Genomic DNA, 24,665 nt, shown 5'->3' with positions numbered 1-24,665 from the left:
TGAAAAGATTAAGAATATTTCAAAAAAAAAAGCAAAAACTATACCTAATGACACTTTTTTCTAAATGTCTTGAAAGTTACTATGATAACCTGGAATTATTTTTGGTGGCAAAACCCCCAAGATGAAAGGATACTCCTTAAAGGATACTTACATTCATTCAACTCCCTAGTACTACTGATTCAGTGCAAAATCTTAATAAATCTTTAATGACAAACTACTATAATTTAGTGAAAAGTATTCTTGTTTTAGTTAAGTTGCTCTAGGGTGAAAGGAACCACAAAAATAATGTATCACTTGGCATATATTTATATTTTCAATAGCAAAACTATTGCCACTTACTGGTGTGTTTACATTTGGACCAAGGTCAATTTCTTCACCTTCCATCAAGTATTTTCCCCAGTCAAAATCATCTTTCTTTTCTGAAATATAACAGAAGAATTTCATCAGCTTTATCAAAAATATGTGGGGGAAAAAAAAACCCAAAACTATAGGAAAAAAGTCTAACAAAACTCAAAATAAAACGCACTCAGGGGATGACAAAGTTCAAAAATACTGAAACTCAATAAACTGATATTCTAATACATTTTAAAATTTAACTTAGCTTCAAAAGTAATTTTTTCTCTTTATATAATTGAAAGTAGTTTAACTTAAAGTCAGAACTTAAATTTTAAATGATTTGTAATTGCAATTGTATCCAAAGCAACAGAAATATTTTAGTTTCATAGATTTTTACAACTTTTTATAAAATGTCTGATATTAAGCAATAAAACCAATTTCACTTTTGTTATATATTAAACATTTGGCAACGTACCCACTTCATCTCTTGGTGTTTCCACATAATTGCTGTTTGAAGGAGAATCAGATAGACACAGAAGAAGTGACAGTATGGAATAATGTGCATCTGTCTTTAAAACAAAAAATGAAGATATGAATCACTGAGGTTGGTGAAAGCTTTCAAAACTAGTTTAAGAAAAGATAACCCCATGTCAGTTATGTCCCCAATATTTTTTCTAGTTTGAGAAAACATGAATCATACCTAAGTTAATCCTAATCTCTAAACTTTTTAGAGTTCAAATGCGTACATGTAAGGAACATGTCAAAAATGCATTACCTGAATCATAAGGAGGAATCGTCAGAAATACCAAAACTGAGGACAAGCTACCAAATAACTGGCCTGTGCTCTTAAAAAATGTCAAGGTTAAGGGGTGTCTGGGTGGCTCAATCATAAGCATCTGCCTTTGGCTCAGGTAATGATCCCAGGGTCCTGGGATCGAGCCCAGCATCGGACTCTCTGCTCAGTGGGAAGCCTGCTTTCTCCCTCTTCCACTCCCCCTGCTTGTGTTCCCTCTCTCTCTGTGTCTCTGTCATATAAATATAAAAATCTTTAAAAAAAAAAAATGTCAAGGTCAAGAAAAAGAAAGCCTGAGGAACTATTCCAGATTAAAAAACACTGATTAGTGAACCTGAGCAAAGGATACACTGGAGTTCATTTACTATTCTTCAACTTTTCTTTAAGTTAAAAAAAAAACATGCAAAAAAATTATATTTAAAAAACCATATTTGGGGTGCCTGGGTGGCTCAGTTGGTTAAGCATTCGACTCTTGATTTCGGCTCAGGTCATGATCTCAGTATCGTTGGATCGGGACCGGCGTCCGGCTCCGCACTCGCTGCAGAGTCTGCTTGTCCCTCTTGCTCTGCTCCTCCCCCTACTTGCACTATCTCTAAAATAAATAAATAAAAATAAAATCTTAAAAAAAAAAAAAACCATGTTTAAAAGTTACCAAAAAATAAAAATACCCCAAATGGGCTAAAGTCATAAACTATACTGGAAAGAAGAGATGGGTTAAATTCAAGGAAGGTAACTCTCTAATGCCTAAAAACCAGGTGAGTTCTTCCTACTGTATGTTCTATACAAGTCTTCCACAACTTACAATGGGGTTACATGCCAAGAAAGCCATTGTAAGTTGAAAATATTATAACTCAAAAATGCATTTAATGCACCTAACCTACTGAACATCATAGCTTGGCTTACCCTTTTTTTTTTTTTAAAGTAATCTCTACACCCAACATAAGGACTCAGGACCCCAAGATCAAGAGTCTCATGCTCTATCGACCGAGCCAGCCAGGCACCCCTGGCCTACCCTATGTTAAACATGCTCAGAACACCCATATTAGCCTATAGTTGGGCAAAATCATCTAAGGCAAAGCCTATTTAATAATAAAGTGCTGAATATCTCATGCAATTTACTGAATACTGTATTGCAGGTGAAAAACAGAATGGTTGTATGGGTACAAAATGGCTGTTAAGTGTACTGGTTGTTCACCCTCATGAACACCTGACTGACTGGGAGCTGTGGCTTGCTGCCAGCATCATCCAGAGAGTATCATACTGCATATCACTAACCTGAGAAAAGATCAAAGTTCAAAATCTGAATTTCCACTGAATATGAATTGCTTTTGTACCACTGTAAGTCAGGGACCATCTGTAGTACCTTATATATGTCTTCACAATGTTTATCATAATTAAATACTATTAAAAATCTGGGCAGTGATGATCATGTATTGTTTATTCTGTATTCCTACCACCTAGTAAAATGCCAGGGACACAGAAAATACTTGCTAAACTTTCCTAGGAATGTTTAGAAAATATATCACTAAATAAGTCAATCAGAGAAAGACATGTACCATATGACCTCACTGATATGAGGAATTCTTAATCTCAGGAAACAAACTGAGGGTTGCTGGAGTGGGGGTGGGGTGGGAGGGATGGGGTGGCTGGGTGATAGACATTGGGGAGGGTATGTGCTATGGTGAGCACTGTGAATTGTGCCAAGACTGTTGAATCACAGATCTGTACCTCTGAAACAAATAATGCAATATATGTTAAAAAAAAAAAAGATAGCAGGAGGGGAAGAATAAAGGGGGGGAAATCAGAGGGGGAGATGAACCATGAGAGACAATGGACTCTGAAAAGCAAACTGAGGGTTCTAGAGGGGAGGGGGAGGATGGGTTAGCCTGGTGATGGGTATTAAAGAGGGCACATTCTGCATGGAGCACTGGGTGTTATGCACAAACAATGAATCATGGAACACTACATCAAAAACTAATAATGTAACGTATGGTGATTAATGTAACAATAAAAAAATTAAAAAAGAAGAAAATATATCACTAATAAGACTTCAAGGAGCTGGCCTTTCTCTGGTAATTTCTCACCTGCTTAGAAACGCCTGAAATTCCTTTAACAAAGAAAAGAATTTTTATTCCACAGAGAAAAGTGGAATAAAAAGTCTAAAATATAAGTACTTAAACACCTCCCACTATAGAAATCTATTATTTAGTAAGAACTGCTAGCATCAATTTTTTTTTTTTATTTTGTGCACCTGAGTAAGGTGAAAATTACCAATGACAGAGGAAGGAAGTGTGTACAGTGAAAGGGCACATATTGCACCCTTGCAAACCTCCCTACTTTGCCAAGTATTAGAACTATTGCCCTGTAGCAGTGTAGGGATGCACAAAAGCAACTCTTGGTCATGGGAGGAGGACCTAAATGATGCCATTTCCGTACTCCTATACATTGTTTATTTTTGAGTAACATCTATAAAGGAGCTTGACCCTGAGAGAACTCATTAATTGGGTTATCACTGAACTACAAATTAGCACTAATGGTCAAAACACAGCCTATCAACCAGCTATATATCATGCTTTGACCAAAATTACTAATTGTAGTGAAGAAAAAGAAAACTGCTTAGAGTTAGGACTCTGGCACTTACATATAGAAGATATGAACTATTATACTTAACTTTAAAAATACAAGTTAACTTGTAAAAAAAAAATACAAGTTAACTTGTTTTTTATGCCATCTCTTTACGTAAGAGATAAAGGTAAAGAGTTGAACTCTGGCTACACATCAGCCACATGCCCCTAGTCTCTGTCTTCTGAGGCCCTGCATGGTCCCTGCTACTCTGTAGAAAGTCAATGAACACACACATATATATATATGATGAAAGTAGCAATCCCATGTGCTGTATATTATATCAGAGGTGGTCTTGAAACTCAAAGGATATTTAAGGATAACTTATACTCCACTCTCAAATTCTTTGAAACTCAAAGCTACAAAGAACTAGAATTCATAGTTTCAGTGGGGTTTTATAAATATGTCAGTCTTTGCTTATTTTTCCAAGAATAACAAACCACCCCAAATCTTTTTTGCCAAATACCATTCAGAGCCTGGAAATAGTGAACTGTCATTTACTGAGTAACTCCCATGGATAATATAAATCCCTAACTATTTATAATAGATAGTGCGGTTAGAGATACACTTCTGGCATGATGGAAGGAAGTGGTCTTCAAAGCCTCTCCCCTAAAAGTAACTAAAAGCTGGACAAAATTGCCAGACAACCATTTCAGTGCTCTCAATGGAGCAAGGACATACAAATGGAGAGAAGCATTTATTCACAAAAATGATCTCAGGGTGGAACTGTGTGAGTTTGTGGCATATTTGCCCAGAGCTATTTTCCTCCTCCTTCTAGCTTTATCACAGTTGTAGTTCAACCAGACTAGACAGGGAATGAAAACTAGCCGCTTTGCTTCTGTTGATGGAAGAGTCTCACTCGACTCAAAGAGCTGTCAGTTAAAGTAGCAAACGCAGTGGCAAGTGAAGTGGGGAGTCAGTGGTTGCGGTCCTGTGTGTGTTGAGCAGCAGGACAGCAGAATAGTTGAGGGTTTATCAGGGAATTCCTGGAGGCACAACAGCCACACAGGGCTTGCTTCAGCTCTCCATATGTCTTGGGTTGACTAGGCTGTGATGTACACAGTAGAAACTGGAGTGGACCAAACCAGCCATACATGCTTGACTGATGGAACATGAGTTCATGCAACCAACACAAAATATAAGCCAGGACAGTCTTGAAAATGGCCTTAAGTATGAATGTACTTCTCAGTCCACACACAAATTAGATTAACACCCAAAGCTCACTTAATATAATACATCATATGTTATGAACTAAGTGTTTGTGTTCCTCTCAAATTCCTGTGTTGAAACTCTAACCCCCAGTGTGACGGTATTTGCAGATGGGGCTTTCAGGAGGTTATTAATTCATAAGGGTGAAGCCCTGGTCCAATGGGATAAGAAGAGACACCAGAGAGCTCTGCCATGTGAAAACAGAGAAGGTGGCCATCTATGAGCCAGACAGTCATAACCAGCAACTGAATCAGCCAGCACCTTAATCTTAGTCCTCCCAGACTCCACTACCATGAGAAAATAAATTTGTATTTTTAAGCCACCCAGTCTGTGGTATTTTGTAATGGCAGCTCAAGCTAAGACCTCAGAGAATACAAAACAAAAAAACCTATGATTATCTCAAAGGTACAGAAAGAGATTTGACAATACACAACACTTAATCATGATAAAAACTCTCAATAGACTAGGAATAAAAGAGAACATCTTCAAACTGATAAAGGGCATCTATGAAAAATCTATAATTAATATCATAATTAAAAGTAAAACTGAAGCTTTTCCTCTAAGACTAGGAACAAGGAAAAAATGTCCACTCTCCTGTTCAGCACTGTATTGAAGCTTCTGGCCAGTGCAAAAAGTCCCAAAACACTTCACACTGGAAAGGAAGAGGTCAAACTATTTTTGGAGATAACATGACCCTCAGTGTAGAAAATACTAAGGAATCCAGAAGAAAATGTTAGCAAAAAGCAAACTGCAAATGAAATTAAGAAGACAATTCCGTTCATAATAGCACCAAATAGAATAAAATATTTAGGAGTAAACAGAAATGAAAGATCTGTACCTGGAAAAATGAAATTGCTGAGAAAAATAAAGATATCTAAATAAATGGAGAGTTCCCACTCACGGATTTAATTATTTAATATTTAGATTTAATATTGTTAAGACTGTGTAGCAGTTTCCTTGGGCTGCCATAACAAAATTCTACAAACTGCGTGGCTTAAAACAAAAGGAATTTAATCTTTTTCAGTTCTTGGGGCTAGAAGTCTGCGATCAAGCCGTCAGCAGGACCACGCTCAATCTGAAAGCTTGAGGGAAGAATCCTTCCTTGCCTCTTCCAGCTTCTGTGGTTGCCACAAATCCTTAGGGTTCCTTGATTTGCAGCTGCATGGCTGCAATCTCTGCCTCCATTATAGCATGTTCGCCCTGTGTATCTGTGTTCAAATTTCTACTGTCTTATAAGGATACCAATCACTGGATTAGCCAGTTTGACTTCATTTCAACTTCCTTACATTGACAAAGACCCTATAATAAAGTCATAGTCACAGATATCAGGGGATAGGACTTGAGAACATAACTTTTCTGGGGATACAATTCAACCAATCAGAGCAATACTTCCCAAATGATCTACTGATTCAATGCAATCCCTGACAAAAGGCTTTTTGTAGAAATTTAGCTAATCCTAAAGTGCAAGGAAATTCAGAGGGTCTAGAATACACAAAATGGTTTTGAAAAAAGTTGCAGTACTTATATCACCTGATTCTAAAACTCACTGCAAAGCTACATTAATAAATGCAGTGTGGTATTTGTGTAAAGAATAGGCATATAAATTAGTGACACAATTCAGAGTCCAGAAATAAATCCTTATATTTCTGTCCAATTTGTTTTTGACAAAGATGCCAAGACAATTCAATAGGTAAAGAATAGTTTTTTCAACAAATGGTGATGGGACAATTGAATAGCTGAAGGTAAAAAAAAAATTTAATTTAGATCCTTTCCTCACAACATTTACAACAATTAACTCATAATAAAACATAGATAGAAATGCAAGTGCTAAAACTGCTAGAAGAAAAGACAGAAGAAAAGTCTTTTAGCTTTGGATTAGGCAAAGAGTTCTTAAGATATGACCCCAAAAGCACAAGTCATAAAAGAAAGAAATAGATAAATGAACTTCATTAAAATGAAAAACTTTTGAACTTCAAAAAAACACCACTAAGGAAATGAAAAGACAAGCTAGAGACTGGAAGAAAATATTTGTAAATCATTCTTCTGATGAAGTACTTGTATGAGGAACAAACAACTCTAATGACTCAGTAAGAAGACAAGCAGTCCAATTTCAAAATGGGAAAAGACTTTAAAAGACATTACTGAAGACATATAAATGGCTAAAAAGCACATGAAAAAATGCTCAACATCTTTAGTCATTAGGGAAATGTAAATCAAAACCAAAATGATTACCACATATTCTCTAAGATGTCTATAATATAAAAGATAGATTAAAAACAAGTGTTGGCAGGATGTAGAGAAACTGGAACCCTTATATATTGCTTGGGGGAATATAAAATGATATAGTCACTTTGGGAAATAATTTGGCAGTTTTTCAAAAGGTTGAACCTATGCTTACCATATAAACCAGCAATTACACTCCTAGAAATCTGTCCAAAAAAGAGTGAACACTTAGGTTCACACAAAGTTTCTACAAGAATGTTAATAGCAAGTTGATTTCGGAAAAGATGGCGGAGGAGTAGGGGACCCTATTTCAACTGGTCCCCGGAATTGAGCTGGGTATATACCAGACCATTCTGAGCACCCACGAAATCAGCCTAAGATGTAAGAAGACAGATCTGGCTCTCTACAAACAGAGTATCATGGGCGATTGGTTTTGAGGTACAAAGTGGGGAGCCGTGATTCCGCTGGCAGGCAGATATCGGAGGATAAACAGCAGGGGGAGGGATCCTGGCCATGGGGATCCTACACTGCCGGTGAGCGACAGCCTTGCATGCTGGGAATGGAGCACAGACTCACAGACCTGTAGTGGCAGGGAATGGACTTTAGGGCAGCCTGCGGGACAGAAACCCGGAGCGGTGGGGTCGCGCATGCGAACTGGGAGCGGCTGGGGGTTTAAAAAGCACAAAGGGCAGAGACGTGCCCCCACCTGGTAGCAGGACTGGGAGTGCTGCAAGGGGCGCACAACCCAGGATGCTGCAGTTTATAGCAACACAGACAGAAACTGAGATAGTGTGGCCTGGAGAGCTCACTGAAGAACAGACTGCAATCTGCTCTGAGGCAGAGGGTTGGAAACGTCTCTTCTGCTCTGACTCTTGAAGAGAGGCGGAAAGCCGCCAGAGAAAGCCGCCAGAGAAAAAAAGCCCCCAAAACCGGTTCCCATGGAGTCCATCCCCCACCACAGGGGGGCAGGGCAACTCTGCCCAAACAGGGTTGCCTGAGTAACAGTGCAGCAGGTCCCTCACCCAGAAAACAGGCTGGGGAAACAAGAAGCCAGCAACCCTAAGGTCCCTAGAAAACAGGTGCAGCTTGCTTGGGTTCTGGTCAATAATTTCGACTCTAAACATTACCTCAACCGCCTATCAGTAGAATGACTAGGAGGAGGAATCCCCCAAGTAGAAAAGACTCGGATATTATGACTTATGCCACAGATTTACAAATGGATGCAGATATAACCAAGATGTCGGAGATGGAATTCAGGCTAGCAATTGTGAAGACAATAGCTAGAGTGGAGAAATCAATTACTGGCAACATAGAGTCTCTAAGGACAGAAATGAAAGCTGAATTGGCAGAACTTAAAAATGCTATCAACGAGATCCAATCTAATCTAGATACTCTAACAGCTAGGGTAAGTGAGGCAGAAGAACGAATCAGTGACCTGGAAGACAATTTAATAGATAAAAAGGGAAAAGAGGAGGCCAGGGAAAAATAACTCAGAATCCATGAAAATAGAATCAGAGAAATAAGTGACACCATGAAGCATTCCAATGTCAGAATTATTGGAATCCTAGAGGGAGTGGAGAGATGAGGAGAGAGAGGGGAATGAAACAAACATTCAGGGCGCCTGGGTGGCTCAGTTGGTTAAGCGACTGCCTTTGGCTCAGGTCATGATCCTGGAGTCCGAGGATCAAGTCCCACATCGGGCTCCCTGCTTGGCAGGGAGTCTGCTTCTCCCTCTGACCCTGTACCCTCTGATGTGCTCTCTCTCTCTCGTTCTCTCTCTCAAATAAATAAATAAAATCTTAAAAAAAAAAGAAACAAACAAACATTCATGTGCCAGAGGCAGAGAGGACCCCTCCCAAGATCAAGGAAAACAGGCCAACACCCCGGCATGAAATAGTAAAACTCGCAAATCTTAGAACTAAGGAAACCATCTTAAGGGCAGTTAGGGGGAACAGATTCCTTACGTACAGAGGGAGGAACATCAGAATAACATCAGACCTATCCGCAGAGACCTGGCAAGCCAGAAAGGCCTGGCAAGACATATTCAGGGTACTAAACGAGAAGAACATGCAGCCAGGAATACTTTATCCAGCAAGGCTGTCATTTAGAATGGATGGAGAGGTGCAGAGCTTCCAAGACCGGCAGAACCTGAAAGAATATGTGACCACTAAGCCAGCCCTGCAAGAAATATGGGGGGTTCTATAAAAGGAGAAAGACCCCAAGAGTGATATACAACAGAAATCTACAGGGACAATCTATAAAAACAAGGTCTTCACAAGCAACATGATGACAATTAATTCATATCTTTCAATAATCACTCTCAACGTGAACGGCCTAAATGCTCCCAAAAAACAGCCTAGGGTTGCAGATTGGATAAAAAGACAGGACCCATCCATACGCTGTCTACAAGAGACTCATTTTGAACCTAAAGATACATCCAGACTGAAAGCGAAGGGATGGAGATCCGTCTTCCATGCCAGTGGACCTCAAAAGAAAGCTGGGGTAGCAATTCTTATATCAGACAAATTAGATTTTCAACTAAAGTCTGTAGTTAGAGACACAGAAGGACACCATATCATTCTTAAAGGGTCTATCCAACAAGAAGATCTAACAATTGTAAATATCTATGCCCCCAACAGGGAGGCAGCCATCTACATAAGCTAACTGTTAACCAAAATAAAGAGTCATATTGATAACAATATGTTAATTGAAGGAGACCTCAATACTCCCCTCTCAGCCATAGACAGATCATCTAAGCAGAAAATCAACAAGGAAACAAGAACTTTGAATGACACACTGGACCAGAAGGACCTCATAGATAGATACAGAACATTCCACCCTAAAACAACAGAATACTCATTCTTCTCGAGTGCACATGGAACGTTCTCCAGAATAGACCACATACTGGGTCACAAATCAGGTCTCAACCGGTACCAAAAGACTGAGATTATTCCCTGCATCTTCTCAGACCACAATGCTTTAAAACTGGAACTCCATCACAAGAAGAAATTTGGCAGAAATTCAAACACTTGGAAGCTAAAGACCACTCTGCTCAAGAATGTTTGGGTCAACAGGAAATCAAAGAAGAACTTAAACAATTCATGGAAACCAATGAGAACGAAAACACATCGGTCCAAAACCTATGGGATACTGCAAAGGCGGGCTGAAGGGGGAAATACATAGCCATCCAAGCCTCACTCAAAAAAACAGAAAAATCCCAAATTCACCAACTCTTCACCTTAAAGAACTAGAGAAAAAGCAACAAATGATGCCTAAGCCACGTATTAGAAGATAAATAATTAAGATTAGGGGAGAGATCAATGAATTAGAAACCAGACAACAGTAGATCAGATCAAGGAAAACTAGAAGCTGGTTCTTTCAAAGAATTAATAAGATCGATAAACCACTGGCCAGGTTATCCAAAAGAGAAAGGACCCAAATTAATAAAATTATGAACGAAAGGGGAGAGATCATGACTAACACCAAGGAAATAGAAACAAATACTAGAAATTATTATCAACAACTACAGGCCAATAAGCTGGATGAAATGGATGCCTTCCTAGAAACCTGTAAGCTGCCAAGACTGAAACAGGAAGAAATTGACAACCTGAATAGGCCAATAACCAGGAACGAGATTGAAGCAGTGATCAAAAACCTCCCAAAAAACAAGAGTCCAGGGCCTGACGGATTCCCTGGGGAATTCTACCAAACATTCAAAGAAATAATACCTATTCTCTTGAAGCTGTTTCAAAAAATAGAAACAGAAGGAAAACTTCCAAACTCATTCTATGAGGCCAGCATTACCTTAATCCCCAAACCAGGCAAAGACCCCATCAAAAGGAGAATTTCAGACCGATATCCCTGATGAATACAGATTTCAAAATCCTCAACAAAATCCTAGCTAATAGGATCCAACAATACATTAAAAGGATCATCCACCACAACCAAGTAGGATTTATACCCAGGATGCAAGGAGGGTGGTTCAACATTCGCCAATCAATCAATGTGATAGAACACATTAATAAGAGGAAGGAGAAGAACCATATGGTCCTCTCAGTTGATGCAGAAAAAGCATTTGACAAAATACAGCATCGTTTCCTGATTAAAACTCTTCAGAGTATAAGGATAGAGGGAACATTCCTCAAGTTCATAAAATCCTTCTCTGAAAAGCCCACAGCGAATATCCTCCTCAATGGGAAAAAGCTGAGAACCTTTCCCTTAGGATCAGGAACACATCAAGGATGCCCACTCTCACCACTATTGTTCAACATAGTACTAGAAGACCTAGCAACAGCAATCAGACAACAAAAAGAAATAAAAGGTATTCAAATTGTCAAAGAAGAGTCAAACTCTCTTTTCGCAGATGACATGATACTTTATGTGGAAAACCCAAGGCTCCACCTCCAAATCACTAGAACTCATACAGCAATTCAGTAATGTGGCAGGATACAAAATCAATGCGCAGAAATCAGTTGCTTTCTTATACACTAACAACGCAACTGTAGAAAGAGAAATTAGAGAAACGATTCCATTTACAATAGCACCAAAAACCATAGATACCTCGGAATAAACCTAACCAAAGAGGTAAAGGATCTATACTCTAGGAACTACAGAACACTCATGAAAGAAATTGAAGAAGACACAAAAAGATGGAAAAATATTCCATGCTCATGGATTGGAAGAATAAACATTGTTAAAATGTCTATGCGACCCAGAGTAATCTATACCTTCAATGCCATCCTGATCAAAATTCCAATGACATTTATCCCTCAAAATGCTGGAACAAACAATCCTAAATTTTGTATGGAATCAGAAAAGACCCTGAAGAGCCAAGGAAATGTTGAAAAAGAAAAACGAAGCTGGGGGTATCACGTTGCCCGATTTCAAGCTATATTACAAAGCTGTGATCACCAAGACAGCATGGTACTGGCTCAAAAACGGACATATAGACCAAAGGAACAGAAGAGAGAACCAAGATATAGACTCTCAACTCTATGGTCAAATAATCTTTGACAAAGCAGGAAAAAACATGCAATGGAAAAAAGACAGTCTCTTCAATAAATGGTGCTTGGAAAACTGGACAGCCACATGCAAAAGAATGAAACTTGACCATTCTCTAACAGCATATACAAAGATAAACTCAAAATGGATGAAAGACCTCAATGTGAGATAGGAATCCATCCAAATCCTAGAGGAGAACATAGGCAGGAACCACTTTGACATCGCCCACAGCAACATCTTTCAAGATACATCTCCAAAAGCTAGTGAAACAAAAGCAAAAATGAACTTTTGGGACGTCATCAAGATAAGCTTCTGCACAGCAAAGGAAACAGTCAACAAAACAAAGAGGCAACCCACAGAATGGGAGAAGATATTTGCAAATGACACTACAGATAAAGGGCTGGTATGCAAAATCTATAGAGAACTTCTCAAACTCAACACCCAAAAAACAAGTAAGTCAAAAAATGGGCAGAAGGCATGAACAGGCACTTCTCTGAAGACGACATACAAATGGCTAACAGACACATGAAAAAATGTTCATCATCAGGAAATAAACAATAACAAACATAATAAACAACTGAAATACACAGTATCTATATAGACAACACTCAAATTTAATATTAAAAGATGAGATTTCTCAGGCAGGAGAGAAGGGGAAGAGCAGTCCAAGTATAGGATATAAGATGTGCCACAGCAAAGCAAGGGAATGTGGTTCCCCTGTGTTCAGGGAATGTACAGAAAAATGACCAGGGATGGTAATGAAAAGGTCAAAGTAGGAATCAGAAGTGATACTCACGGTTTCTTTCATTTAATTATTCTGTATAATACAAGTATTTTCATTGGTACAAATGACACTGAGATTAAGGCACGCCTTGCCAAAACAAGTATAGTAATAATACCTACTGAATATAGTCTTTATGGGACTAAAAGAGCCTTACATGCATCAAGTGCTCTAAAAATGCTTGCCATTTCAGAAGATATAATGAAAAGACACTTCTCTGAAGAAGACATACAAATTGCTAACAGACACATGAAAAAATGTTCATCTTCATTAGTCACAGGGAAATTCAAATCAAAACCACATTGAGATACCACCTTACACCAGTTAGAATGGCAAAAATGGACAGGGCAAGAAACAACAAATGTTGGAGAGATTGTGGAGAAAGGGGAACCCTCTTACACTATTGGTGGGAATGCAAGTTGGTACAGCCACTTTGGAAAACAGTGTGGAGGTTCCTCAAAAATTTAAAAATAGATGGGGCGCCTGGCTGGCTCAGCTGTTAAGCGTCTGCCTTCGGCTCAGGTCATGATCGCAGGGTCCTGGAATTGAGCCCCACATCGGGCTCCCTGCTCCGCGGGAAGTCTGCTTCTCCCTCTCCCACTCCCCCTGCTTGTGTTCCCTCTCTCGCTATATCTCTCTGTCAGATAAATAAATAAAATCTTTAAAAAAAAATTTAAAAATAGAGCTACCGTATGACCCAGCAATTGCACTCCTGGGTATTTACCCCAAAGACACAGATGTAGTGAAAAGAAGGGCCATATGCACCCCAATGTTCATAGCAGCAATGTCCACAATAGCCAAACTGTGGAAAGAGCCGAGATACCCTTCAACAGATGAATGGATAAAGAAGATGTGGTCTATATCTACAATGGAGTATTACTCAGCCATCAGAAAGGATGAATACCCAACTTTCACATCAACATGGATGGGACTGGAGATTATGCTAAGTGAAATAAGTCAAGCAGAGAAAGTCAATTATCCTATGTTTTCACTTATTTTTGGAACATAAGGAATAGCATAGAGGACATTAGGAGAAGAAAGGGAAAAATGAAGGGGGGGAAACTGGAGGAAGAGATGAACCATGAGAGACTATGGACTCTGAGAAACAAACAGGGTTTTATAGGGCAGGGGGGAGGGGGGTTGGTTACCCCAGTGATGGGTATTAAGAAGGGCACGTACTGCATGGAGCGCTGGGTGTTAATACGAAAACAACGGATCGTGGATCACCACATCAAAAACTAATGATGTATGGTATGGTGACTAACGTAACATAATAAAATAAAAAAAAAAAGTAAAATAAAATAAAATAAATGCTTGCCATTATTATTTATTTATTTTTATGTATTTAAGTTTTTTATTTAAATTCAGTTAACATACAGTGTACTATTAGTTTCAGGGGTAGAATTTAGTGAATCATCAGTTGCATATAACACCCAGTGCTCCTTACATCAAGTGCCCCTCCTTCATGGCCATCACCCAATTACCCCATCCCCCCACCCAGCTCCCCTCCAGCAACCCTCAGTTTGTTCCCTATAATTAAGAGTTTCTTACGATTTGTCTCCCTCTGTTTTTATCTTACTTTATTTTTCCTTCTCTTCCCCTACGTTCATCTGTTTTGTTTCTTAAATTCCACATGAGTGAACTCATATGGTATTTGTCTTTTACTGACATTTCATTTGGCATAGCACCCTCTAGTTCCAACCATGTTGTTACAAATGGCAAGATTTCATTTTTTTTGATGACTAATATTCCATTGCGTATATATACCATATTTTCTTTATCCATCTAGCAATGAACATCTGGGGTCTTTCCATAGTTTGGGTATTGTGGACATCGCTGCTATAAACATTGGGGTGCATGTGCCCCTTCAAATCACTATGTTTGTATCCTCTGGATAAACACATAGTTGTGCAATTGCTGGGTCATAGGGTAGTTCTATTTTTAACTTTTTTTAGGAACCTCCACACTGTTTTCCAGAGTAGCTGCATGAGTTTTGTTTGTTTGTTTTTTAAGGAAGGCTCCAAGCCCAGAGGTATCTGGGTGGCTGTCAGTTAAGCATTTAACTTCAGCTCGGGTCATGATCCCAGTCTGCCTGTCCCCCTCCCCCTTCCCCTAACCCTACTTGTGCTCTGTCTCTCTCTCTCAAATAAATAAAATCTTAAAAAAATCCATGCTAGTGTGGAGCCCAACTGGGGCTTGAACCCATGACCCTGAGATCAAAACCTGAGCTGAGATCAAGAGTTGGATGCTTAATCGACTGAGTCACCCAGGTGCCCTGCCAGTTTTTAAAAATTAATATTATGGTGTCATAGGGTCTAAATTATTAAATTCTAAAGTCTAAAGTCTATCCAAGAAGCTATATAAAATAAATCAAGAAAAGATCTAAAAAAGATTTACCTCCTTCTCTTTCAAAATGGTCCTTACAGGAATAATACACAGAAATGTGTTACTAATCATTAGGGCATGGATTCAGAGCTCTACGCAGCTCTCTTGCAGAAATATTTTTATAGCCTTTCCTTAAATTGACAATTTACTGATAGTAAGCGCTCTTCCTTACCACTTCCCACAGTGTAGACAAAGGGAAAGCCTAACAATTACACAATACCTCACAGTGTTTATTGTGAGGATGAGTTAACATATGTGCACAATAAAGGGTTTACTCAGGAAGCCTGAACTGCCCAAACTCTGAACATCTCAAAGGTCTTTAGGATTGGCCCTTGACTAGCTCCTGAGGTAACCTCTGAGCCCTTGAAATATCCTGCTGAGAAGAGTTTCTGTATGCTAGAGGCTTTGGGTCATGCAGTATCAGTTTGACTAGTTAGCTTATGCTAACAATATGACTTACAATGAATGCATTTGCTTATGCCTGAGGTCCTTGGTTTGACTTCTGAGGGGTTGGAGACTGAAGAGCTATGGTCAGCCACATGACACTGCACATCCATGTGACTGACCCCCAACCAAAATGCTAGACACCAAGCCTCAGGTGAACTTCCTTGGTTTGCAACACTTTGCACATGTTGTCATACATTATCACTGGGAGAATTAAGTGCATCCTCATACAACTCCACTGGGAAGGCACACCTGGAAGCTTATACCTGGTTTCTCCTGAACTTTATCCTATGTATCTTTTCCCTTTGTTCATTTTAAATCTGTATCCTTTTACTATAATAAACCTAAAAGTGAGGATAGCAGTGTTGTAAAGTTCTGTGAATCCTTCTAGTGAATCTTCAAGTCTAGGGGTAATCTTGGAGACCCACAACTGAGTATGAATGTGTTGAGGATAGTATAGGGCATTGGTTAGCATTACTTAAGTAGTTATTACCAAGTGCTGAAAAGCCATTAAAAAGTTTTAAGATAGCCAGACAGTGCTAGTATTTGTGCCAATCTCTGATCTCAATTTCCACAGTAGGTTCGGCTAAGAAGACAATTAAACAAGAACATGCTTTTTCATTGATCACAAGCCTGAGGCACACTGGGTTTGATGACAATGTTTAAGTCAATTTCCAGAAGGTTCTGCTCCAATTAGCAGATAATTATAAAATAGAATGAATGTTTAAATAGTAACAAAAAGGTTGATGATAATAGATTGGAAACAGTAAAATACACAGTCGTCACAATATAATGCATACCTTTATTTCCTTTATGCTCAGAAGTGATGCATTTAGAAATTCCTCAGTTAATCTCTTCCAACTAGCAGCTTTGCTGAGATCAGAATGAATGATGAATTTTTCATAAATTCTAAAACATATTTAAAAACAAACTGATAGTTATAAACTTACATTAATAAAAAGATTTACAAGTAAATACATATATTTCTGAACATATACACACATACATATATATAAAACTAACTTACCCTTCTATTGTCTTTTCTACTTTGTGGCTGTTAACATCCAAGAAACGATGAAATCTAAAAGATAAAATGCAATTCTCTTATGAATCTTGTCATATAGCTAAATGGACTATTCACAGAGCCCTCCATATCCCTACAGATACCCTATATTCAGCAATAATATTCCCAGGAGTGCACTTCTCTCCTCATATCACCTCTACCATCCAGGCAAACAGCCACTCAGCGGTTTTGGAGACTGCTAAAGCACAGGTCATCCTCAGCCTTTGACCTCTGATTTCTTCATCTTCCCATAATGCCCTGCAACTAAGTCCAGCATAGCACATTCTATAGCAGGGGTTTCTAATCTTTTTATGCCATAGTGAAGCCCAGTGAAGTTCAGGGATCCCTTCTCAAAATAATGTTTTTAAATCATAAAATGAGATACAAAGAAAACCAAGTATACTGAAATATAGTTGTGAAATATTTTTTAAAGTTTGCTGATATAGTAAGAGACATATTTATTTTAAAGCATTAAAAAACAAGTTCTAGCAGTGGATCCATAACTATCATTAAAGTAACAGTAAAAAATATTTAGAAATATCTGCCACAGCTTTATGATGTGAACTATGTGATTTCTACCTTTGACACAGTCATGGGTAAACCACTATTGCTTGTTGCTTTTGTTCATAATTTAAGAAAATGCTACTTTTTAGTTAGAGGTTAGTGTAATTTTTTTCTTGTCCAAATTCATAACACCTGAATTCTATCTTCAGGCTCTCAGGTTAAAAACTCCTATTCTACATCACATGTAATTAACTTTTGTCTCTGTCTCCCTTTAGGATAGTAGCTATATCTCACTTATCTGAATTTCTAGGGCCTAAAACATGGCCACAATTTTTAAAAAAGCAAACATGAATAGTTCATTTTTCTGATGGATTAAAGAATTATAAAATTGTAGTATAGCTCAACCAACTCGTTTTCCATTTTTTTTTTAGTGTCAGAGACAACAACCTGTATTTAAAAGAATTTACACTACTAAATAATATATCTAATTCTATCCAGTAAATGGCTGAGGAGACTACTACTTTAACCTATCATTTAGTTTCTCTTTATCCTTTAGTTTCTTAATGTGTAAAAGGAGATAGTAAATTCTAATGTCTCTCCCAAGTCTGAAATGATGTCCATCTACTTAATGCCATTGAGAAATTATTTGGGATACAGCACTTAAATTTCCATCTTATATGACCTATTCAGACAGTTATATTTAAGTTACACTTAAGAATTGAGTTTATTATTTCAGAAACTTGGTGAGCTTTTAGACTCACTGTTCTCATTATAAACCAAGTAGTCGCTATATGTATGATTGTTAAGGCTGATATTCAAGATTACAGATACTGAGAAACTGTTTACTATTCAAGATTTCTACTGAAGTGACGCTTGGGTGGCTCAGTCATTAAGCATCTGCCTTTGGCTCAGGTCATGATCCCAGGGTTCTGGGATGAAGTCCGTCATTGTGCTCCATGCTCAGGGGGAAGCCTGCTTCTCCCTCTGCCTGCCACTCTCCCTGCTTGTGCTCTCTCTCTCTGACAAATAAATAAATAAAATCTTTATTAAAAAGGATTTCTACTGAAATTAAATAGGGAGAATATTAACACTGATGACCATTCTCTTAGTGATAATTCCATTACAGATAATGATCATAACAGTACTAATTTACATCTTCCATAAATAAAAATAAAAGCTCTTACTTCACCTAAGTATCTAAACCAGATAAATCTTGAAAAATTACATGAGAAACTGTATTAGAAGTTGTATTATTGGGTGGCTGAGGACTATGTGCCAGGAACTGTTCTAGGTGTTGGGATAAGAAACGAACAAAAGAGACCAAGAACCCTAACCTCGTGGAACTTAGATTCTAGCTGGAGATAGGGGTGGAGGAGACAAACAGTAAACAACATGTAAGTTATCCAATTTATTATGCTGTGTGTTTTGGAAAAAGAAAAAAAAGACCAAGCTAAGAGAAATCTGGAGTGGCCCGAGAAGAGATAGGGAATCAGTAAGAATACAGTGTTGAGTGTGACCATTATTCTGCTCTAAAATTTCACTTACCTATCCATTCAAAAAATGATCTGCAGCGTACCGTGTTAAGCGCAGTGGGTGGGACAAGGAACAGAACAGACACAGACCCGTTCTCTAGAAGCGCGCTTCTAAGAATAAGGCCGACCCTCAACAACCCACAACCCACTATTTCAGTATGCGTTTGTTACACGCGACAGGGATCCAGGGGGCATTAGGTCACCAAGCTGGTGCAGGAGCAGCAGTGCGCGCGAGATCTTTGCTGGGGGTGGGGAAACCCGGCCGCGCGCCCCGGATACCGCTTGACCCCTTCCTGTCCCTAGCCTCGGCCAGGGAGCCGCGCCCCACACCTGAAGTTGGACCAAGCAAAGTGCAGGGCGAGCTGGAAGTTGGGGTCCGCCTCGTCCTGAAGGCCCGCCACATGGCGAACGAGCTCGCGAACGTCACGCTCCTGCTGCGGGTCCAAGAGGCCCCAAGGAAGCGCCGGCCGAGACATTTTGTGGACACTCCAAAGGCAACGCGCCTGCGCGAAGTTGTGCCCACTCTCGCGAGAGTTCACGCTCCCGACGCTTTGCGCCTCCGAGAGGCTCAGGACGCTGTCGCGAGAGTTCGCGCTCCTGCTGCGTTGAGTGTCCGTGCTGGTCTTTGCTGGCGGTTCCGGGGTGCGTTTTTCCATTGCCAGCTCCATAAGTTTAGGACCGTCTTCAAAGAATTAGGCGTTAGATTATTAACAACAACAACAACAATAATAATATAATTAATAGGGCGCCCCGGTGGCTCAGTTGGTTAAGCGACTGCCTTCGGCTCAGGTCATGATCTTGGAGTCCCGGGATCGAGTCCCACATCGGGCTCCCTGCTCGGCAGGGAGTCTGCTTCTCCCTCTGACCCTCTTCCCTCTCGTGCTATCTCTCATTTTCTCTCTCTCTCAAATAAATAAATGGAATCTTTAAAAAAAATAAAAATCTTTAAAAAAATAATATAATTAATAATAATAATCTCTGGCTTACCTTGGTTGGTGGTTTAACATGATATTTTGAGAGCAGCCAGTTAGTTTTCATTCAGTGTACCTATTTGCACCTGCCTTTTCAGGTACCATGACCAGTTAGTTGTCCATTCTTATCCCAGCTTTAGTTTCTTCTTCTAGGGTGATCTCTAATGATCTCTCAGTTTCACTTTGTCTACTCAGGTCACACTACATGGTCCACATTACAGCAGGTGTCAGCAAAGAGGCTTGTCTGGCAAGAGGCAGGCTGAGCGCTGCTTCACTGTGATTGGGAGCAGCCAAAGGCGATTTTATAATCCCTGTTGATCAAAGATGGAGTATTGTCTTTGTCGTTCTTAATTAAAACTGTACCTTTGAACTGACTTTCTGTTCAATATTGTGTATAACCATTCCAGAAACCTGTTACATACACCTCTATTTTTTTCTTTTAGTGATCTGCTGGGTTTTCATGTCGTTTATTACATTGCATTACTGTAGTAGTAGATAGCTGATACACCACTGACAGTCCATTTAGGCTATTGAAACAAAATACCACAAACTAGGGTGGCTTATAAACAACAGAAATTTATTTCTCACACTTCTGAAGGCTGGAATTCAAGATGAGTGTGCCAGCATGGGGTTGGTGAGGGCCCTCTTCTTGGAGCTGACTTATGGTTGTGTCCTCAACGTGGTGAAAGGGGCAAGGGAGCTCACTGGGGCCTCTTTTATAAGGGCACTAATCCCATTCGTGAGGGCTCCATCCTTATGACCTGATCACCTCCCAAAGACCCAACCTGCTAATACATTGGTCATTAAGATTTCAACATATAAATTTGGGAGGGACCATTCAGACACCATAGCAACTACCTGAAACATAAACTGCGATGACCGCACAAATCTCACAAGGAGAGAATCTTAGTATTATAAATGGTTCAATGGAAGGGGATTTTTACTCTTCCTGGGGAATCTTTTCTACTCCATTTCTATATTTATAACTCTCACATCTGTGTAAGAACTTTGCATTTTTCTTAGCACCCCAAATCTGTAATCCAGTTGCTTACCATACATCTCTAAAAATCAAAATATGCACACACACATGCATGTACCTCCATTTCCTTGTCCAGACAGTTGGCCTTGGCTCTTGGAGGGAGGCTTAGAAAACTTTACACAGGTTGCTCCCAGTGACTTGGACCTCTTAAAGACCGAGCCCCTCTCCTAGGCTTTTCTGGTTGTCCTGGGCCAATGTCTCCTTTCTGGAAAGGGAGTTGGAAAAAATTTTCAGAGGTGCCCTGGATGACTGAGCCCCATTCAAAATACCACAGGGCTCTAGATATCTTCTGTAGACCTCTAAGGCTGGCTCTTGCTGGTCACCCCTAATGTAGTGGACATGGAAACATTTTTGGGAAGTACATATGAAGATAAGACAGCAAACAAGCCAGGCACACTGCCACTTGTCCCTTGCTGACCTGGATCAGAGCTGTCCTCCAGAATGGCACTTAGATAAATTTTCTGGAAGTGCATGCAAAGGCTGGGCTCCATGCATGACTGCAGTCTGGCCAAAAACACCATCCTCACTCTACTTGTCCACCCTGTCCCAGTACTCCCCCCACATGCTTGCTTGGAGGGTCTTAGAAATATTTAAAGTGTGTTTCTGTCAAATGTGCCACACATAGGACTATGCCAGTCTGGGGATTCTTATCACAGACCTGCATGCCTACCCAAGTCTGTACTGGCTTCTGAAGGGGACTTAAAAATTTGGAGGAGATGCAATGCCCTTCTCTTCATCCATGGCCAGCCTGACTCAGTGCCTAACTCTGGAAAAGAAATTGGAAATGTTTTGGGGAGACAGAGTCAATGGTCAGGACTCATATTGGACTTGTGGCCAGCAGAGTGTACTCCCCAGGCCTGCCTGTACTAAGCAGGCTGGTCCTGGTCTTTGAAGGGGGAATTAGAAACTTTTTGGGTAGAGCTCCTAGTACCAGGACCCATCAAAGCTCCTCCTCAAGGACTTGGTGGCCTTCCCAGGCTTTTCCATGCCAGAGAGAAACTTAGAAATGTTTTTGGGGTAACTCCAAAGAACAGTTCCCACGCAGGGCCACAGCCAGGCCCATGGTACCCTTCTAAGACCCCCAGGCCTGCCCTGGTGATTGCCCCCTTTGGAGGGAGGCATAAATATTTTCAGAATGTGCATTCAGCTTCTAGTCTCCCAAGTGGGATCACACTAGAACTAGAGTGACCTCTTGGGCCTCCCTGTTAACCTGTAAAGCTGCTTGAGCCGATACCTGTAAAGTAAAGAGGTGCCTCCCAAGAATGTTTCTCAACCCACTTCCAGTGGCTGAGATGGAAACAGCCTGCCAGGGAGGCCTGAGAGGGCACTAAGGTTCACGCCCTAGTCCTATGTGGTCATTGGATGGCCTCTGGATATCCCTCTCTGGAGGATGTGGGCACTGGCTGGGCCAGTAAGGGCTGCCCAGAGAGGGTGCCTCATGAGGTTTAGGTTGTGCCCCCAGAAACTTTTTCTATGTCCCTCTCTGGAGGTGGACTTCAGCCTGTGACTGACATGGGGGCCACATCAGGGCATCTTGGTCCTGGCCATGGTTGCCAGGTGCCCCTTGCAAACAGGGATTGATCCAAGCTGGCCAGAGAGGACTTAAGTGGGTGCCTATGACCCAGCTGTGGCCCTGCATGGGACCCAGTCATATGAGGCACTCCCCAAACATTCCTAAGTCCCACTCCAAAATGGGGAGCCAGTAAGAACCAAAAAGGGGCTGCCTAGGCCTGATAGTTTCCCATGTAGGGCTGCTTACCACATGCAGCCCCCCACATATTTTCATGTCCCTCACCAGAGAAGGGAGCACTACAGGCAGGTCAGATACACTTTGAAATTGCACTCCAGGCTCATTGAGATCTTGTGTAGGGCCAGTCATTGGAAGTACCCCCCAACAAATTTCTTAAGCTCTCTTTGGTGACAGAGCCTGGCTTGGGTGGGTAGAGATCCTTGTGGAAGTGTCCTGACCATGGTCAAGTGTGGGTACTCATCATCTGATGTGCCTGTGGAAAACGTTTCTGAGTCCTGTCTGTGGCACTGGAAAGGGATGCCATGGGATGGTGCCGGGACTCAAACACAGTCCTATGAGGTGTCTGGCTACCAGATAGGCCTCTTGAAATTTTTTCTTAGTCCCATTTGGAAGTAGAGATAAGCCTGGGATGGACAAGGAGGCCCAGTCATACCATGGTCTTGGCCACAGTCCTGGTGTGGTTAAGTGGTCCAATGTGCCTTTTAAATATTTTTCAGATCTCTGGAGTGGCCAGCCAGAGACATCTGTGGAGAGTCAGTAGTCTGGCCCTAGTCCTGCATGGACTCCTATCATCACATGCCCCTCTAGAAAATGTTTCCAGGTCCATTTCTGGACCAGACAGGGAGGCCTGGAAGGCGTGCCTGGGACTGGCTTCCCACTTCCAGGGTTGGCAGCATCTCAAAAAACATTTCCTAGAGGGCTGGAATGATCTGGCTAGAGAGGGGTGACCATGGAATTTGTCCAAGCCCACTCACACCCCTGCATGGGGCCCACCCACTCCTGTGTTGGTAGAAACAGAGTATCCTGGGAGGCCCTGGGGTGAGGACTGCAGAACTCTTAGTACAAAACAATTCCCTCTAAACCCCTGCACTAAGAGACTTGACCAAACTCTAGCATGGCTTTTCACAGCATAAGGCTATGTCCCTAGGATGGCTCCCCAACCCCACCACCCCAAAACCCACCTGCTGGAGCCCCCTCTGTAGAACTCACCTTACACCTGTAGCACAACCAGGCTGTTTTCTCCACTTCCATACTTTGCATACACAATGTGCCTTTCAATTATAATTTATAGAGAAATAACAACTCCTTGTTCACAAATTCTACATTATCCTAACTTGACTCCTTTCACATCTAGATGTTCCATGCACCTAATAATTTGCACACCAGTTGTGTTATCCAGTTTATATGCCTCACACCCATTGTGAACCATCACATTTCCAGCCATTGTACGCTGTCTTTTAGCTGTTTGAAGATCCACTTCCGCTTCTTGGACATCAACTTTCACTTTCAGCACCTGTGCTATGTTGATGCAAAACCACTGTCTGAATATCAATTGTGCAATCAATGTCTGCATCTTGCACACCTGCTGCCATTCAGATAGTCTTGCATTCCCACTGTGTGTGATTCAATAGTCACTTCTTGTTCATTCATCTGCACCATCCAACATACACTTCATGCACACCCATGTTGGTGCCATTCAACCTTCTTTTCCTTGTGCACCCATTGTACTCACTGCAATTTCCCTTTGATGCCCACCTCTGTGCTATTCAACTTATATTCAGCCAGGCTGTGCCATTGACTTCCAATTCCTGTTCATCAGCAATTTCCCAGCTAAACACCATGCCCCTCAAACTTGTTTGTGATTCAACCACTCTATGCAGAAACACTCTGTATCATTCAGGGGCCACTCCTTGCATGCCCAACATGTACTATTAAACTTGACTCCTTGCACATCCAGTGGGTTCCATTTTCTCTAATGCTATTCAACATATATGTATTGCCCAGCAAAACTATACTATAAAATTATGCCAATAGCATATACAGTTGACCCTTGAACAACTTGGCTCAGGGTTCCTGGCTCCCACACAGTTGAAAATCCCAATATAAATTTTGATTCCCTAACAACTACTAATAGCTATTGATCAGTAGCCTTATGAAATAACATAAATAGTAGATTAACATATTTTGTATGTTATATGTATTATATACTGTATTCTACAATAAGTAAAGAA

At 40.5% G+C, this 24,665-nt stretch overlaps 1 protein-coding gene across 4 annotated transcripts in view; it reads right to left on the bottom strand.

Annotated features, from left to right (window-relative positions):
• Positions 1–19,451, bottom strand: part of TUBGCP5 (tubulin gamma complex associated protein 5) — a 102,146-nt gene extending 82,695 nt beyond the window's left edge. For 2 of the 4 annotated variants that reach the window (XM_027571918.1, XM_027571917.1), the window contains exons 1-5: positions 19,224–19,400; positions 16,822–16,875; positions 16,595–16,703; positions 812–905; positions 340–419 (exon numbers count right to left, since the gene is read on the bottom strand). In XM_027571918.1, coding sequence (XP_027427719.1) covers positions 340–419; positions 812–905; positions 16,595–16,703; positions 16,822–16,875; positions 19,224–19,369 — 483 coding nt within the window. In that variant the 5' untranslated portion in view covers positions 19,370–19,400. Of the gene's footprint in view, positions 1–339; positions 420–811; positions 906–16,594; positions 16,704–16,821; positions 16,876–18,906; positions 19,172–19,223 lie in introns of those variants that run through there. The other 2 variants (XM_027571919.1, XM_027571920.1) reach the window with 2 other exon arrangements.
• Between the last annotated feature and the right edge of the window lie 5,214 nt (positions 19,452–24,665).

The sequence above is a fragment of the Zalophus californianus genome, chromosome 6, assembly GCF_009762305.2.
Source record: "Zalophus californianus isolate mZalCal1 chromosome 6, mZalCal1.pri.v2, whole genome shotgun sequence".
Taxonomy (NCBI): domain Eukaryota; kingdom Metazoa; phylum Chordata; class Mammalia; order Carnivora; family Otariidae; genus Zalophus; species Zalophus californianus.
Note: the sequence above shows the minus strand (reverse complement) of the source record. Positions and strands in the feature narration are given on the sequence as shown.